Source organism: Leucoraja erinacea, chromosome 16, assembly GCF_028641065.1.
Source record: "Leucoraja erinacea ecotype New England chromosome 16, Leri_hhj_1, whole genome shotgun sequence".
Lineage (NCBI taxonomy): Eukaryota > Metazoa > Chordata > Chondrichthyes > Rajiformes > Rajidae > Leucoraja > Leucoraja erinaceus.
The window spans coordinates 16,463,738-16,479,203 of NC_073392.1; the positions used below are offsets into that span (position 1 = coordinate 16,463,738).

The 15,466-nt window shown below is 44.0% G+C and overlaps 1 protein-coding gene across 2 annotated transcripts in view; it reads left to right on the plus strand.

The window, feature by feature from the left end:
* The first annotated feature begins 11,055 nt into the window (after positions 1 to 11,055).
* LOC129704549 (metabotropic glutamate receptor 7-like) overlaps positions 11,056 to 15,466 on the plus strand; it is a 464,128-nt gene continuing 459,717 nt past the window's right edge. Inside the window, exon 1 of one of the 2 annotated variants that reach the window (XM_055647732.1) lies at positions 11,056 to 11,945. In XM_055647732.1, coding sequence (XP_055503707.1) covers positions 11,799 to 11,945 — 147 coding nt within the window. In that variant the 5' untranslated portion in view covers positions 11,056 to 11,798. Of the gene's footprint in view, positions 11,946 to 12,317; positions 13,312 to 15,466 lie in introns of those variants that run through there. The other variant, XM_055647731.1, reaches the window with a different exon arrangement.

Below are 15,466 nucleotides of genomic sequence, written 5' to 3' on the forward strand. Positions count from 1 at the left end.
CATCTCAACACAATTAAAGCTTTCTGGCAACATATCCACGTTAAAAAAAATCTAGTGGTAGTGCCCAAGATGATTGCATACAAATGTCCATCATCCTCACTGCTTTCAAAAATTTGACATAAGATTTTAGTGTTCAATATTTGAAGAAATATTTCATGTTTCTGCAATTCATCAATCAAAGAAATTACAAGCATGCATAAGCACACGGGACACATAAGGGTGGCACTTAGTTTATGAATTGTGCTCTAAAGATATCACAAATTCTAACAGCCATCAGTCTGATGTTGACAGGTCAAGGAATGAATCAGACCAAGGTTCCTCAATCCTCACAGATGGAGAAGAACTCAAAGCAATGTTTCTTCCCTAGCCGCCAACCCCCCCCCCCCCCCCCCCCCCCCCCCCATACACACGCACACATACATACATTCACCTGCACAATACATAAATCCCTCAGCTGAAATCAAAAACAGATTGATTATGGCATTACATGGATGGGATGATGGCATGTCCTGTGTTTCCCATATTACAACCATGAACACAATTCATGAATGCATAATGAGCTGTAAAAGACAACTTTGGGAGGTACTGGGGTAATGAAATCAGTGACAGAAATACAATTCTGTTCAAGAATCAAGAGAGTGAATAATTGATGATATCTGTACACTGATATTCTTACATGCTGCAGCTTTACAGGCACATTAAAAGCAACACGGATATACAGTACTGATTATCAGTTATTCTTGGTAAACCAGAACGTAATAGTGCAAACCAAAGTACATAGCACAACTTAGTAGTAGAAAGTGCATAGTAGTTTGATGCTGAGGTAGGATTATTGCTAGGATTGTGCAAGGTGGTTGAAGAATGGTTGATTGGATGAAGTTGTCCCCAGAGGTGTAGGAAGGAACTGCAGATGCTGGATTAAACTGTAGCTTAGTTTAGTTTAGAGATACAGCACGAAACAGGACTTCGGCCCACCGGGTCCACGCTGGCCAGCGATCCCCGCATATTAACACTATCCTAGGGACAATTTTTACATTTTTTTATAATACATTATTATATTACATTATTTTTACAAATTTTACGGGTTACTCCTTAACTGGAGGGGGTCTGACATTCTGGCAGACAAGTATGCTGGGGCTACACGTGTGGGGTTTAAACTAAATAGTGGGGGGGAGGGATTGACAAATTGGGAGTATAAAGGTGGAGTTGAAGGGGAAGTGAGTACAGGAAAAATGACAAACGATTCTCGAATTAATGGGAAGGAAAGTTCGAGAAGGGATAAAAGATTAAGGTCAGGGCCAATTGCGAGCGGTGAGAGAGGGGACATGAATACGGAGGTCAAAGTGTTGTATATGAATGCGCGAAGTATAAGAAATAATGTGGACGAGGCGGGCAGAGGGGGTGGGTAGCTCTGTTGCTCTGTTGATGAGGAATGAAATTTAGTCCCTTGCAAGGGCTGACATTGCAACAGGAGATGTGGAGTCAGTATGGATAGAACTAAGGAATTGTAAGGGTAAAAAGACCCTAATGGGATTTGTCTACAGGCCCCCAAACAGTAACCTGGACATGGGGCGCAAGTTGAATCAGGAGGCATGTAGCAAAGGTAATGCTGTGGTTGTTATGGGAGATTTCAACATGCGGGTAGACTGGGAATATCAGGTTGGTTCTGGACCCCACGAAAGGGACTTTGTAGAGTGCCTTTGTGATGTAATCTTGGAGCAGCTTGTATTGGAGCCTACCAGGGATAAGGCAATTCTGGATTTAATGTTATGTAATGAACTGGATTTGATAAAGGAACAAGGTTAATGAGCCATTAGGAGGTAGTGACCATAATATGGTCAGGTTTAATCTATAATTGGAGAGGCAGAAGGGTAGATCGGAGGTGTCAGTGTTACAGTTGAATAAAGGGGACTATGGGGCCATGAGGGAGGAGCTGGCCAAAGTTGACTGGAAAGATACCCTAGCAGCGATGACAGTGGAACATCAATGGCAGGTATTTGTAGGAATAATACAGAAGGTGCAGGATCAGTTCATTCCTTGGAGGAAGAAAGATTCCAAGGGGAGTAAGGGACGACCGTGGCTGACAAGTGACGTCAGGGACAGTATAAAAATAAAAGAGAAGAGGTACAATGTAGCAAAGATAAGTGGGAAGCAAGAGGATTGGGTAATGTTTAAAGAGAAGCAGAAGATAACTAAAAAGACAATACAGGGAGAAAAGATGAGGTATGAAGGTAAGATAGCCAAGAATATAAAGGAGGATAGTAAAAGCTTCTTTAGGTATGTGAAGAGGAAAAAAATAGACTGTTGAACACCGAAAAAGTTGGACCATTGGTGTATTTATTTTGGGGAACAAGGAAATGGCAGATGAGTTGAACAGGTACTTTGGATCCGTCTTCACTAAGGAGGACACAAACAATCTTCCTGATATAGTAGTGGCCAGAGGATCTGGGGTGACGGAGGAACTGAAGGAAATCCACATTAGGCAGGAAATGGTGTTGGGTAGATTGATGGGACTGAAGGCTGATAAATCCCCAGGACATAATGGTCTGCATTTCAGGGTACTTAAGGAAGTGGCTCTAGAAATCATAGATGCATTGGTGATAATTTTCCAATGATCTATAGACTCGGGATCAGTTCCTGTGGATTGGAGGGTAGCTAATGTTGGGGAAATCATGCTTGACTAATCTTCTGGAATTTTTTGAGGATGTAGCTAGGAAAATGGACAAGGGAGAGCCAGTGAATGTCGTGTACCTGGAGTGTCAGAAAGCATTTGATAAGGTCCCACATAGGAGATTAGTGGGCAAAATTAGGGCACATGGTATTGGGGTAGAGTGCTGACATGGATAGAAAATTGTTTGGCAGAATGGAAACTAAGAGTAGGGATTAACAGGTCCCTTTCAGAATGGCAGGTAGTGACTAGTGGGGTACCGCAAGGCTCGGTGCTGGGACCGCAGCTATTTACAATATACATCAATGATTTGGATGAAGAGATTCAAAGTAACATTAGCAAATTTGCAGATGATACAAAGCTGGTTGGCAGTGTGAACTGTGAGGAGGATGCTATGAGAATGCAGGGTGACTTGGACATGTTGGGGGAGTGGGCAGATGCATGGCAGATGAAGTTTAATGTGGATAAATGTGAGGTTATCCACTTTGGTATCAAAAACAGGAAGGGAGATTACTATCTAAATGGCGTCAAGTTTGGAAAAGGGGAAGTACAATGGGATCTGGGAGTCCTTGTTCATCAGTTTATGAAAGTAAGCATGCAGGTAACACATATAGTGAAGAAAGCGCATGGCATGTTGGCCTTTATAACAAGAGGAATCAAGTATAGGAGCAAAGAAGTCCTTCTGCAGTTGTACTGGGCCCTAGTTTAGATTAGATTAGATCCTTTATTTGTCATTCAGACCTTACGGTCTGAACAAAATGTCATTACCTGCAGCCATACATACAATAATACAATAATAACAACAGAACAGACAGTAAACACAAATTAACCTCCACCACAGTGAGTCCACCAAGCACCTCCTCACTGTGATGGAGGCAAAAATCTTAAGGCTGCAGTCTCTTCCCTCCTCTTCTCCCTCTGCGCTGAGGCGATACCCCACCGGGCGATGGTAAAATCAGTCCAGCGGCTCACCGAGCTCCGTGAACGGGCCGGTTCAAACGAGCTGGCGACCTCGAGGCTCCGGAGGCAGCCTGTCAGGACTCGCCCTGGGCTCGCTCCCGTGAGGGCGGCACAGCTCAGGGCTGGAACGGCGCTCCCGTGCGGGACTGTGACGCTCCCATGAGGCGCGGCCTGGCGTGGGGCTGAGACGTTCCCGTCAGGGCGGCCCAGCTCGAGGGTAACGGCGCTCCCGTGGGGGCGGCCCAGCTCGAGGGTAACGGCGTTCCCGTGGGGGCGGCCCAGTTTGAGGGTAACGGCGCTCCTGTCGGGGCTGCCCAGCTCGAGGGGAACGGCGCTCCCGTGAGGGCGGCCTGGCGCGGGGCTGTGAGACCACATCTGGTGTATTGTGTGCAGTTTTGATCCCCTAATTTGAGGAAGGACATTCTTGGTATTGAAGGAGTGCAGCCTTTCATTCACAAGGTTAATTCCAGGGATGGCGGAACTGTCATATGCTGAGAGACTGGAGCGGTTTGGCTTGTACTCGCTGGAGTTTAGAAGTATGAGAGGGGATCTTATTGAAACATATAAGATCATTAAGAGTTTGGACACGCTAGAGGCAGGAAACATGTTCCCGATGTTGGGGGAGTCCAGAACTAGGGGGCTACAGTTTAAGAACATGGAGTAAGCCATTTAGAACGGAGACGAGGAAACACTTTTTCTCACAGAAAGTTGTGAGTGTGGAATTCTCTATCTCAGAGTGTGGTGGAGGCCGGTTTACTGGATACTTTTAAGAGAGAGCTAGATAGGGCTCTTAAAGATAGCAGAGTCAGGGGATATGGGGAGAAGGCAGGAATGGGGTACTGATTGGGGATGATCAGCCATGACCACATTGAATGGCGGTGCTGGCTCAAAAAATGGTCTCCTCCTGCACCTATTGTCTATTGTCTTTTTTCTATTGTCTACATTTACCAAGCAAAATTATCTACATACCAGTCGGTGTTTCGAGTGTGGGAGGAAACCGAAGATCTCGGAGGAAACCCACGTGGGTCACGGGGTGAACGTACAAACTCCATTCAGTGAGAACCCATAGGCGCGATCGAACCTGGGTCTCCAGTGCTGCAAACGCTGTAAGGCTGCAACTCTACCGCTGCACCACTGTGCATAGACACATAATGCTGGAGTATCTCAGCAGGACCCAGGACTTGGGTTGAGACCCAAATCATCATCCATTCCTTCTCTCCAGAGATGCTGCCTGTCCCGCTGAGTTACTCCAGCATTTTGTGTCTATCTTCGGTTTACCCCAGAGGTGATAGTTATCAGACACATGTACCATCTTCACGATGGTAACAATAAGTGTTAGCCAGGGTGGTGTTTGTCTTTGTACGAGGAAGGAAATGCAGATGTTGGTTTATACCAAAGAGTGACGCAAAATGCTGAAGGCCGGAAGTATTATCAAGGATGCGCATCACCTTGGCCATTTCCTTTTCCCTCTTATACTGTCTAGGAGAATATACAGGAGCTTGAAAGTTCATATGTCCAGACTTAAGAATAGCTTCTTCCAATTGCTATCAGACTCTTGAACAAATTACTTTCACAGCCCCTTCCCGGAGATGCTGCCACACACTCTTAACTTCACCTCATTTGGTTATTCAGTTATTGTACTTCAATACTTTTTTTGTGCTCTTTCAGATACAGAATCTTTGCGTCAAGGTGCTGTTTTACATTTGTCATTGTATTTATTGCTGTACCAAACATTACCATGTATATTGTTTACTCTGTGAGCTTTATGCAAACAAGTAATTTCATTGCACCCTGGTGTATATGACAAGAAACTAAGCTGAACCTGATTCTGATAGCTATTGGGAAAAAATTGGACATAAAAAAAGAGTAAAAGGATCCTTTCCTGTTTAAGTCCTATTCCATTCGTAACTTTGGCCATGATCCATGCTGCAACTCCTCTTCCACTATAATTTTCTTCCATGATTCTATCCAGTTGCATCATCTAATATAGCCACAATCTTCACACTTGCACTTATGAAACCCAACCCTACTTCAGCACCCATTACCCTGACAGCTGCATCTCTAAATTATTAGGCTAGTTGCTAAATCTAGCGCTACATGTATTGAGAGGCTTCAATTTCACCCCATGCAATATCCATCTTTCTCTTTGGATCTCTTTGAGATTGAACGAAGCAGTATGCAAACATTGACATCATATTTGACCCTAGGATGAGTTTCCAACCCCCTATTTTTCAAGTTAAGTCTGCCCACTTTCATTCCCACGGCACGTTGTGACTCAAAGCTCATCTGCTACTAAAAGCTCCTTCCATCACTTCATTTCCTGTAGACCTTTTACAAAAATTTGGGAAATACTTCTCACTTCCGGCAGATGAGAAACAACCCGATATTCATTACTCATGTTCTAACTTGAAGGAATCTCCATTCACCCAGCACCCTTCTGTTTGTTCAATTACATTGGCTCTAGGTTAAGTAGATTAGAGGTTTTAAGAGTCTTGTCATTTCCAAATCTCCTCTCCATCTGTAAAGCTCCTAATCCCACCTCCTTCCAAGTAATACAATCTCTTCTGATCTCGTGTATTTCCTTTAAATCATAAATTTTACTTGTTCAACCTCAAAGACCCCGAACATTGGATTCCCTACCCTGCTTTTCTTTGCTCAAAGTATTTTTCATCTGCATTGCATCTCCTTGTGTGTTTTATTGTCAAATGTTATTTAACATGAATTATTTCTCCTTAGGCAGCCCATCATGAACGAGTATGATTTACCTCCACTCTGGCTCTGTGGATTATGTGGTGACAAATAAGGCCAATGCGGAAACATTTTCCACAGATGAGTACGAGGAAGGAGGAGGCAGATGATTGTGTCATTTTTGAGATGCTGTATTCCTTCTTCTATGAATGCAGCTTGTCTGTATGCTCATTGGGCATGGATTCAAGGTGTTTAAGAAGGAACTGCAGATGCTGGAAAATCAAAGGTACACAAAAATGCTGGAGAAACTCAGCGGGTGCAGCAGCATCTATGGAGCAAAGGAAATAGGCAACGTTTCAGGCTGAAACCCTTCTTCAGACTGGATTCAATGTGCCTAAAACCTTTCCAAAGGATTCCTCTTCAGTTTAAGTGATTGTGGGCCAGAAATTCCCAGCAGTAATTGGGGAAGTTTCCTCATGGAGGCTTTGAACACATTTTCTCCACCATCTCCCTGGTAATTTCATTTCATGACAGAACACTGAATAGACTATGTAATCATCTCCTGGTGTAGTGCGGTGTCACATGTTGTTTGATAGTACCCTTGTCACTGTGTTAAATGATTATAAAGGCTGTTGATTTTGATATGTGGGTAGTTATTATCAAAAGCAGCTTGAAGTGAATAGAGATTCCAGCGTGGAACATAATAAAGAGAAAATGTGTCAATGAAGCTCAATAACTTATTAAAATCACCCCCCATTCTACCTTATGTTCCTTCGTGCCCTTGGCAAAGCCAAGTTGTAAAAATCACTTTTTTTTATTGCTATTCATTTTGATATCTGGTTAGTAACGATGTTATTCAACAGGAAAAAAACTTAATGTTGCAATTTATTTTAGTAGAAAATGCAGGTAAGTAGCATTACATCTGTGCAACCCAAAACAATCATTGCCACTGTTGAAAAAGATTGCAAAACTATAATCTCATTTTGGGATTTATATTGTCAGTTTGATACCACAGCAGTTTCAGAGGATGATCTAAACCCACAATTATATCAACACATAATCAGAATTCCCATATTTAAAACACTTAATATACACACCTGCTCCAAGAATTCTAAAGCAATGGAACAGGAGCAGGCCATTTGGTCCCTCTAACCTTTTTAAGCACACAATTACACAATGGCTGATTTCCAATGCAATACTTTGAAATCCTTAACTATTGAAAAGAATCTGAATGGTGAAAGCTCAAAATGTGATAACACAAACTTCTGGGCAATAGAATTCCGGATTTTAACTCCATTTTAAGTAAAATCTATTAAGTAGACTTTTCTTGACATCCCCACAAGGTCAAATGTCATTTCAAACAGGTCATTCATCAAATAAGTCCTCATACTTTTAACCCTTTTTGTCCCCATATCACCCAGAGCTGTGAATTTGTGGAATTCCCTGCCATAGAGGGGAGTGGAGGCCAAATCACTGGATGGATTTAAGAGAGGGTTAGATAGAGCTCTAGATAGAGCTCTAGAGGCTAGTGGAATCAAGGGATATGGGGAGAAGGCACGCACGGGTTATTGATTGGGGATGATCAGCCATGATCACAATGAATGGCGGTGCTGGCTCAAAGGGCCGAATGGCACCTATTTTCTATGATATGGTATTATTTTTATTATTATTAAAGTAATGTGTGCTCTACTTCCTTCAAGGCTAACTTAAAGGTAAGCTTCATAATTCTTATTGGGGTCTGTCCAAAACTCCCTTCAATCTCAAAGATAAAGGGTTTCAGTAAACTTTTAATTTATTTTGAAAAATCAAAACCCAGTTTTCAAGGGACTGTTATGTTAAACAAGCAAGGTGTGCATACCTGGAGATTTGAAAACATAGGCAGCAGAGAACAGGTGAGTTAGTGTACAATCTAGGTGGACCCGAATTGATGGGATCCATACATCACCCATGTTTCCAATTCCTCCACACACACCCTCCCAATCCCTTCTCCCTAGATTTCCCCATGAATTTGTCACGGAAGCATTGCCACAACTCAATTGTGTTTTCTGACATAGTTTTACAAATAAAAGTATTACAATGAAGTAAATCTGATAAGAAAAGTAGTTTGGAAAAAACGAAATCACACATTAAAAAATGAAAATTAAGTAAAGACATTATGGACAGCTTTATTCTTATTTGCCTTTCAACAGCCTGATGATTCCAGATTCAAATGATTAGGCTCCTGGATCCTGCGGCAGAATTACCAAGACAGTAGTTGTTCCATTATAAACAAGCTGTAGTTTTCTTCCCTCCGCTACTTTCAGTCTGAACAAGGGTCCCGATCCGAAACGTCGTCTGCCCATTCATTGGTTCCACAGATGTTACCTGACCCGTTGAGTTTTTCCAGCATTTTGAGTTTTGGTCAAGATTCCAACACCTGCAGTTCCTTTTGTCTCCGAGGTACGTTCCTGCTCTTCTTTTGGACTCCACGGTCGCGACGGTATTTGAAGGCTAGCAATTTCGCAAAACGACCCTACCTTTATTAAACTTGCACTGAAGACTGACGTCACAGTGAAGAACTTCCACCAGAATCTGCGTTTTGGTCTGTTGGTGTGAAATTGAGTTGATTGTTTTGAGCCACATGAGGGCATCCTGGTATCATTATTGAGCTACTGAATAAAATATACGCGCTCTTCCTTCTGCAATCGCTTGTCAAATGGTCGACTTTTTGTATTGCTTTCTCCAACCAGATGAATTAAAAAGACATCTAACAAGCTGACCCCAAAAGGGTGATATTTTATTAGTTTATTTCAAGACTATTTTGTAAATGTTTCAAAAAGATCACATTTGGTATCAAATACAATAAAGACGTCGACAGAAGTGGTAACTAACTACCAGTTGATAATTTAACGTTAGAAATAAATAAATAAGATCCGGCCAAACCGACCGAGCAGAAGTCGCGCTCTTTCTCTGAAAGTATTGAAAATACCTGAAATACAAAACTGTTTCAAGTACTTAAAATGAAAATACTCGGAAAAAGTTCGTTCCTTGACTTGGTCGGCGGAAAACAGTCTGCGCTCAATATCTGAGAACACAGCATTGTTTATGATTGTTGGTTCAGTGCTTTTATACCCCAATGGTTGTACTCCAGGAGTCAACTGAGAAAATGAAATCAGATGGAAAAAATCTCTGTTAAGTAGCCCTGAGATACACAGGTAAAGGGAAGTGCTCTGGTGGACAATTAACCCGCCTCCTGGGTTGGCAATAGCGAGAACGAATTTATGTTTAATGACTCTTTGATGAAAGAGACAGCAGATCAGTGCATGAGAAATTGGAAATCTGACCAATGAGCTGTTCAATTCCGTCCCACACAAGAGCCGGGACTATTCAGATGCTGCACAGAAGCTGAACTCCCATCTCTCCCGAGTCCCAGCTTCTTGCTCCTCGGGGGATAATCGGGTGAAGAATTTTAAAGTCATTACTGATGAGATAAAATACTGAAAGCAGCAACCCCTCGTCTCGAATCTATTTGCACCGGCAGCCGTATGAAATATCATGGTTAATGCAGTTCACTAAATAATCAAGAGAGGCAGCTTTCCGGAACTCTTGGGTTTGAGATGCAACATAGATCGTGGTATCTAGTATTACCTCCGAGTGTGGAAACCCAATTCCGCCCAAGTTTAACTGTCCTGCGTACGTCTCTGTTTTGGACCAGCGGACAGCTTTTAATTTTAAACCCTCCCCAACCTCAAAATGTAAAGGACAATACGATTAAAATAGGATTGTGATTGCCTTGAATGGATTCACTCTCTCTTTCTCTCAACTCCTCCAAGTGACCTCCCTCTGTGTTCAATTGCAATGCATTAGCATCACCAAAGTACTGTGGTTTGATGACTGGTGGACACAGATCTGATTACATTTGCCATCTCTAGCCACGTGTCTGAAGGTTGGGTTACACCATCGGATCAGAGCGGTAAATGTAAACCTAAGCAGCTCTCATTTTGTAATCGCGGATTGAGAGATTTTATGTTCTTAATTAGAGTCATGAAAATTGCTTCACTACTTTTAAAATTCGACCACTCAGGTATATATTAAAGGGAATTAAAAGAAAGCGCCATTTACACGCCACCACTCTCTTTAACTCAGTGGTGTTATGTCCCCCCCCACCCCACATTCCTACACTTCAATTAACCCATTTAATAGCACCAGTGCAAACTCGCTATTAATTCCCCAGGAGCTGCAAACTCAACGTTCTGCTGGTGGGGTTGGTACTATATCCTGTATGATGTTTGTGCGCCTTGTACCCGAAGTTATGAGCCTCACACAACTGTATTTAAAAAAAAACAATACCCCCTAGCTCAACCCCCCCCCGGCGTACACAATATTCCCGCTCAGTGGCAGCCCATTGCAGTTATTATTACATAATTCCCGCTTTCAAATACAAGCTGGAACTGTCAGGGACGTTACAAGCCCGAAGGCGGGAGATTAGCGGAGGAGGGAGGGGGGCTGATTACTCCCACCAGAACTGGAGGCTGTTGGTGAAGAATAACGGAAGCAGAAGGGCCACGGAAAAGTTGGAGAGAAAAATTGCAGTTTACAAAACTTTTGTTTTTATTGCGGTTTGAGATTTGTTGTGAGTCTTCCCCATCCGACCGCTTTCAAAAACAGGCCAGGGGAAGATTTTATGTGTTTAAAAAAAAAACAGGCCACATAGTTCAACTCTTCCCCATTGATGAATTAATCATCAGAATTAATTATAGGATAAAGGTGAGCTCGGGTGGAGGTGGCGTTTTAATGAGACAAGTGATGAAACAGGTGCGGAGATATTTCAGTATAGGATTGCGTTCTCCAATCGTGTTTTGCAGAGCTGTTGGGTAACACGCCGTTCCCATAAAATCCAGCGGCGCGAATTAGCGTCGAAGGCTTGTTTAATCGTGTTGCAATTTTCTAAAGTGCCTGGGCGGTTAGAATGACACCTGTTTCACCCGCAGTTCTTTTTTTAATAATGTGTCTTCACACACACATCCTCCTCATTTAAAACAGATGGTGATAGCTCAAGACAGCCGCATCCCATTTCCAGAATGATTAGAAAGACGGCAGGTGGATGGGGAAAGATGATGTACCGCAAGTTTGGAAAGAGAGTTCATTTTTTTTGAGCTTCATGTAAAAAAAATAAACCATTAGGGTTTACACCAAACCAAATGTCGAGAGGAAAACACTTTTAACAATAGACAGGGGGTATGCAAGTGGATCCAGTGAAAGCAGTACAAAGTAAATTATATTGTAACATAACCTAAGATGAGTATCAGGCGAGAGATGAAGAATTGTGTGACATACTCGGTGTTTTGATGAGATTTTCTTGCCAGACCGAATTTGTTCTAATGTGTCAGATCCGATCCAGTGCATCTGATTTCCCGAAAAGAATTGAGCACGGAATTCGCAGACATTCCGCATGACATGTTCTCCTCGGCTGTAAGAAACGGCGGTTGAAGAATCCAGCGGTATGGCAATAAAGCCCTCCTCCACCGCCCACCCTCTCTCCGACATTAACCCGAGGGACTCGAATCCAACCGATCACCATCACTTGCTGCATGTCGGAGCGTCTCTCACTTACCCCACTACAGAATACAACGTAATCCACAGCCACAAGGTAGGAAGGAGCGAGAGTAACTAATGCATTTCATAACCATTGCAGTATTTTAAATTAAACTTAACGTCACGCGATTAACAAATCGGCGCCGGGTTGGGCTACGCTTTGATGCCTTAAGAGTTTACTTAAAGATGATTATTTTTAGCTGTCTGTGTGTATGGATATTAGTTTACCGTGTCTGTTTTTCCCAGGAACAGGCTTCCTAACCCTCGGCGCCGAATCGATGGTTTGCTAACTGCAGTGATACAGGGTGTAGTTGGGACATAGCGTCATTGCTTTCCGCTGAAGCCACTTGAATTTTTTTTTCTTGCCCCCCCCCCCCATCTCTTTCCATCTCTTTCCCCCCGCCCCCCCCCCCCCCCCCCCCCCCTTCCTGCTCCCCACCCCCAACAACTCCTCTCTCGGCTACACGAGTGTCTTTTCACTGGTAGAATCGAAACGATCGTGGACTGATGGAGGTGTACTGCAGAGAACGACTCGTGCTCAGAATCATGCCGACACCACACGCTCCTTAAGCGGGAGAGAGATACCCTGTAGTCCCGCTGGGTGGTTGGACGCTTGGTGGCGGCGGCTGTTATAGGGGGAGAAAATAATAATTTCCACACTTTCCAAATCTACGCATGGATCCTGCTTCCTGCAACTCGTCCAACTTTCCATAGCTTTGTACTGGAGACAGAATAACGGAGATCGTGGGGTTATTGAAAATCTCCGTGTTCATATATTGAAACATACAAACGAAGGAAGGCAGGGTATGCTGGTCACCAAGTCGTTGCCTTGTGTATTATGACTGCCGCCAGACTCTAATAGAGGTGCCTTTTCAAAAAAAACTTAGTTCGATTGCAACTCGAGACCGACTGGGAGGTTAACGATGGTCTGTTCAGGGAAAGCACTACACACCTTGTGGAGATTACTGTGCTGGGCAGCGGTGGTGTGCGGAGAGAGTTTAGCCCAGGAACCTTTCGCGATTCATTCCATTAGGACAGACGGAGACCTCACCTTGGGTGGCCTTTTCCCAGTACACGCCAGAGGACCGAAGGGAACTCCCTGCGGGGACCTCAAGAAGGAGAAGGGAATCCATCGTTTAGAGGCGATGCTTTACGCCTTGGACCAAATTAACAGCGACCCTGATCTTCTGACCAACATCACTTTGGGGGCTCGTATCCTGGACACCTGTTCCAAGGACATCTACGCACTGGAGCAATCTCTTACTTTCGTTCAGACTCACATCCAAAAGGACACTTCGGATGTGAGATGCACGAACGGGGAGCCCCCGATCTTTGTCAAGCCCGAGCGAATAGTGGGAGTTATTGGGGCATCGTCTAGTTCCGTCTCCATCATGGTGGCCAAAATACTGAGACTCTTCAAGGTAGGTTGAAAGCGCTTTTCATGTTTTAGATGTATGACCGGCAAATTGTTGTCGCACGGCGCTCTCTCCTCTCTGCGCTAGCCCGGGTTGCGGGAACTTCCAGAACCTATCAATAACAGGCAATAGATTTACAAAAAAGATGGATAATATTGGCCCTTTCTGTTGGGAGCTAAATTTTGCCGCTTGATTATATCCCCTACCATTGGACACATGGACGATGGACACGTGTTGTGGTTATCTGGCTACACTTGGTTCAATGTGTGTATTTCCTTCCTATATGCGTATCCCACGTGTCCATTGTAAATGTTCTTGTACAGTGCGATTACGATGAGTTGATTTTGAAAGTGCATGTACTTTGCCTCGCATTTTGAGGAAACAAATGTTATATAGCTCTGCCTGTCAGTTCACTCGAGAAAGCAACAAGGTGGATTTCCGATTGGCCTTTCCCGCCACGTTAATGGGAGGCTGCGAATGAGTAGCGGTTCAGCATCAATATGCTAGCGATGAAATGGCCCCGGAGGGATAACACTGCAGGATACAGATTATGCAGAGAGTGGCAGAGGTTCAGCTAACTTTGAGAGTGGAATAATGTAAAATTGTGGGAGTTTTTTTAGACCATTGATATATAGTGGTCATACTGTAATGGCCATGACTTGCCTGAGGTAAAAGTAATTGGCTTTAAAAAGTACACTCCTTGGGTTCCATTATCTGGATCCATGTTAAATGTCGCCTAGAGATGTCACTTTAGCAGCCTAGCGCTGTCAGATGTGCTTAATCTCGGGTCTGTATAGATTGCAACGATACACCTGGGCTTCCACGGAGAGGATCAGTTAGTTGCTCTCTGCCGCTCTGGGTCTTGTAAACCACAACAACGCATCTCGCTAAAACACTTTCTACCCAAACTGAGCGCCACCTTCCCCCATCATGTTCCTGGATGGCATTTTATTTTTATAAACTGTAACCAGCCACATCTTTAAAGAGGCGAGCAATTGCGTGTTTCGTTTTGTAGCCGCCATGGCGTAAATGATATGTTTATTTAATCATTGCTGCCATGGAGCGTGTGAAGAATCGTTCAAATCCAAGGGCGTTCGAGCACAGGAGCTGTTCTCCTCCGTGGCTAACCGACTAGGGTGCGGTGATCGGACGGAATCTGGTCACTTTGAGTATCTCGCAGGTGGATTTTGAACCCGGACTCCTTATTCACGTGTGCAGTGTAACTAAACCGCCTTCGCCACAGCGTGAGACGGTGCTGAGGCGCAGTTCAGTTTAACAGCTACGGTAGTGATGTGTGATCGGGAAGACCGAAGCGGATCGCAACCTCGCTTAAACGCACGGGGGGGGCGGGATTTTAGCACCGTCTGCGTCAAAATAAATGCCAATTCGCAACCCAATTCGTTTTTTTTGCTCCGAGTTATGGCGGAGAGATTGCATCTCCACGTATATTCCGATTTGCTACATTTCAATATGGAAAGCACCTGCAGGTCAATGTCTCAGCCCTCGGCTTCGGGTCCTCATGGCGTCAAATCCAATCAATGGCAGTGCAGATGGGCTAATCACCGCCCCCTCTCCCCGGGTTATGTGCATGCATATTAAATGTTGGATTACACTGTTATGGCTGTAAACTGCACGGATCTCCATCCCCTGTGTATTCGGATGCGCGCTGTAGCCACTCCATAGTCAATGCCGTGATGTTGACACTTGGTGGCATGGACATCGGCACCCAAGGGGTTAACCTTCCGTTGGCTTGAGGTGAAACGCTTGCTGTAAAGGTAGGCACTCCGTGCTACCAATGTGAATTGGCGTAGTGACGCCCAACGGCGAGATTAGCATTAACTTTCCATCCGTCTAAGTAGAGCGGTGCAAACTCAAAATCACCTATAAACTTCTCAGTGGAGGGATTATTGATGAGTGGTCGTGAATGAATCCACCTAAGCAGTGTATATATGCTTCGAGCATATTGTTTCGCCTTTCTTTTGCCAACCCATATGCGCCTTATCACAACCCAGCCCTCTAACCATTTATTTGTATAATTCTCTCAATGTTTCTCCGGTCATTTTATGAAGGAATGATCCAAAAAGGCTCTGCTAGGGGTTTAATTAACCAAGAGGGAGGAAACTTTGAGGGCAGGTGATCTCGTATGGCGATTGTCTCGAAC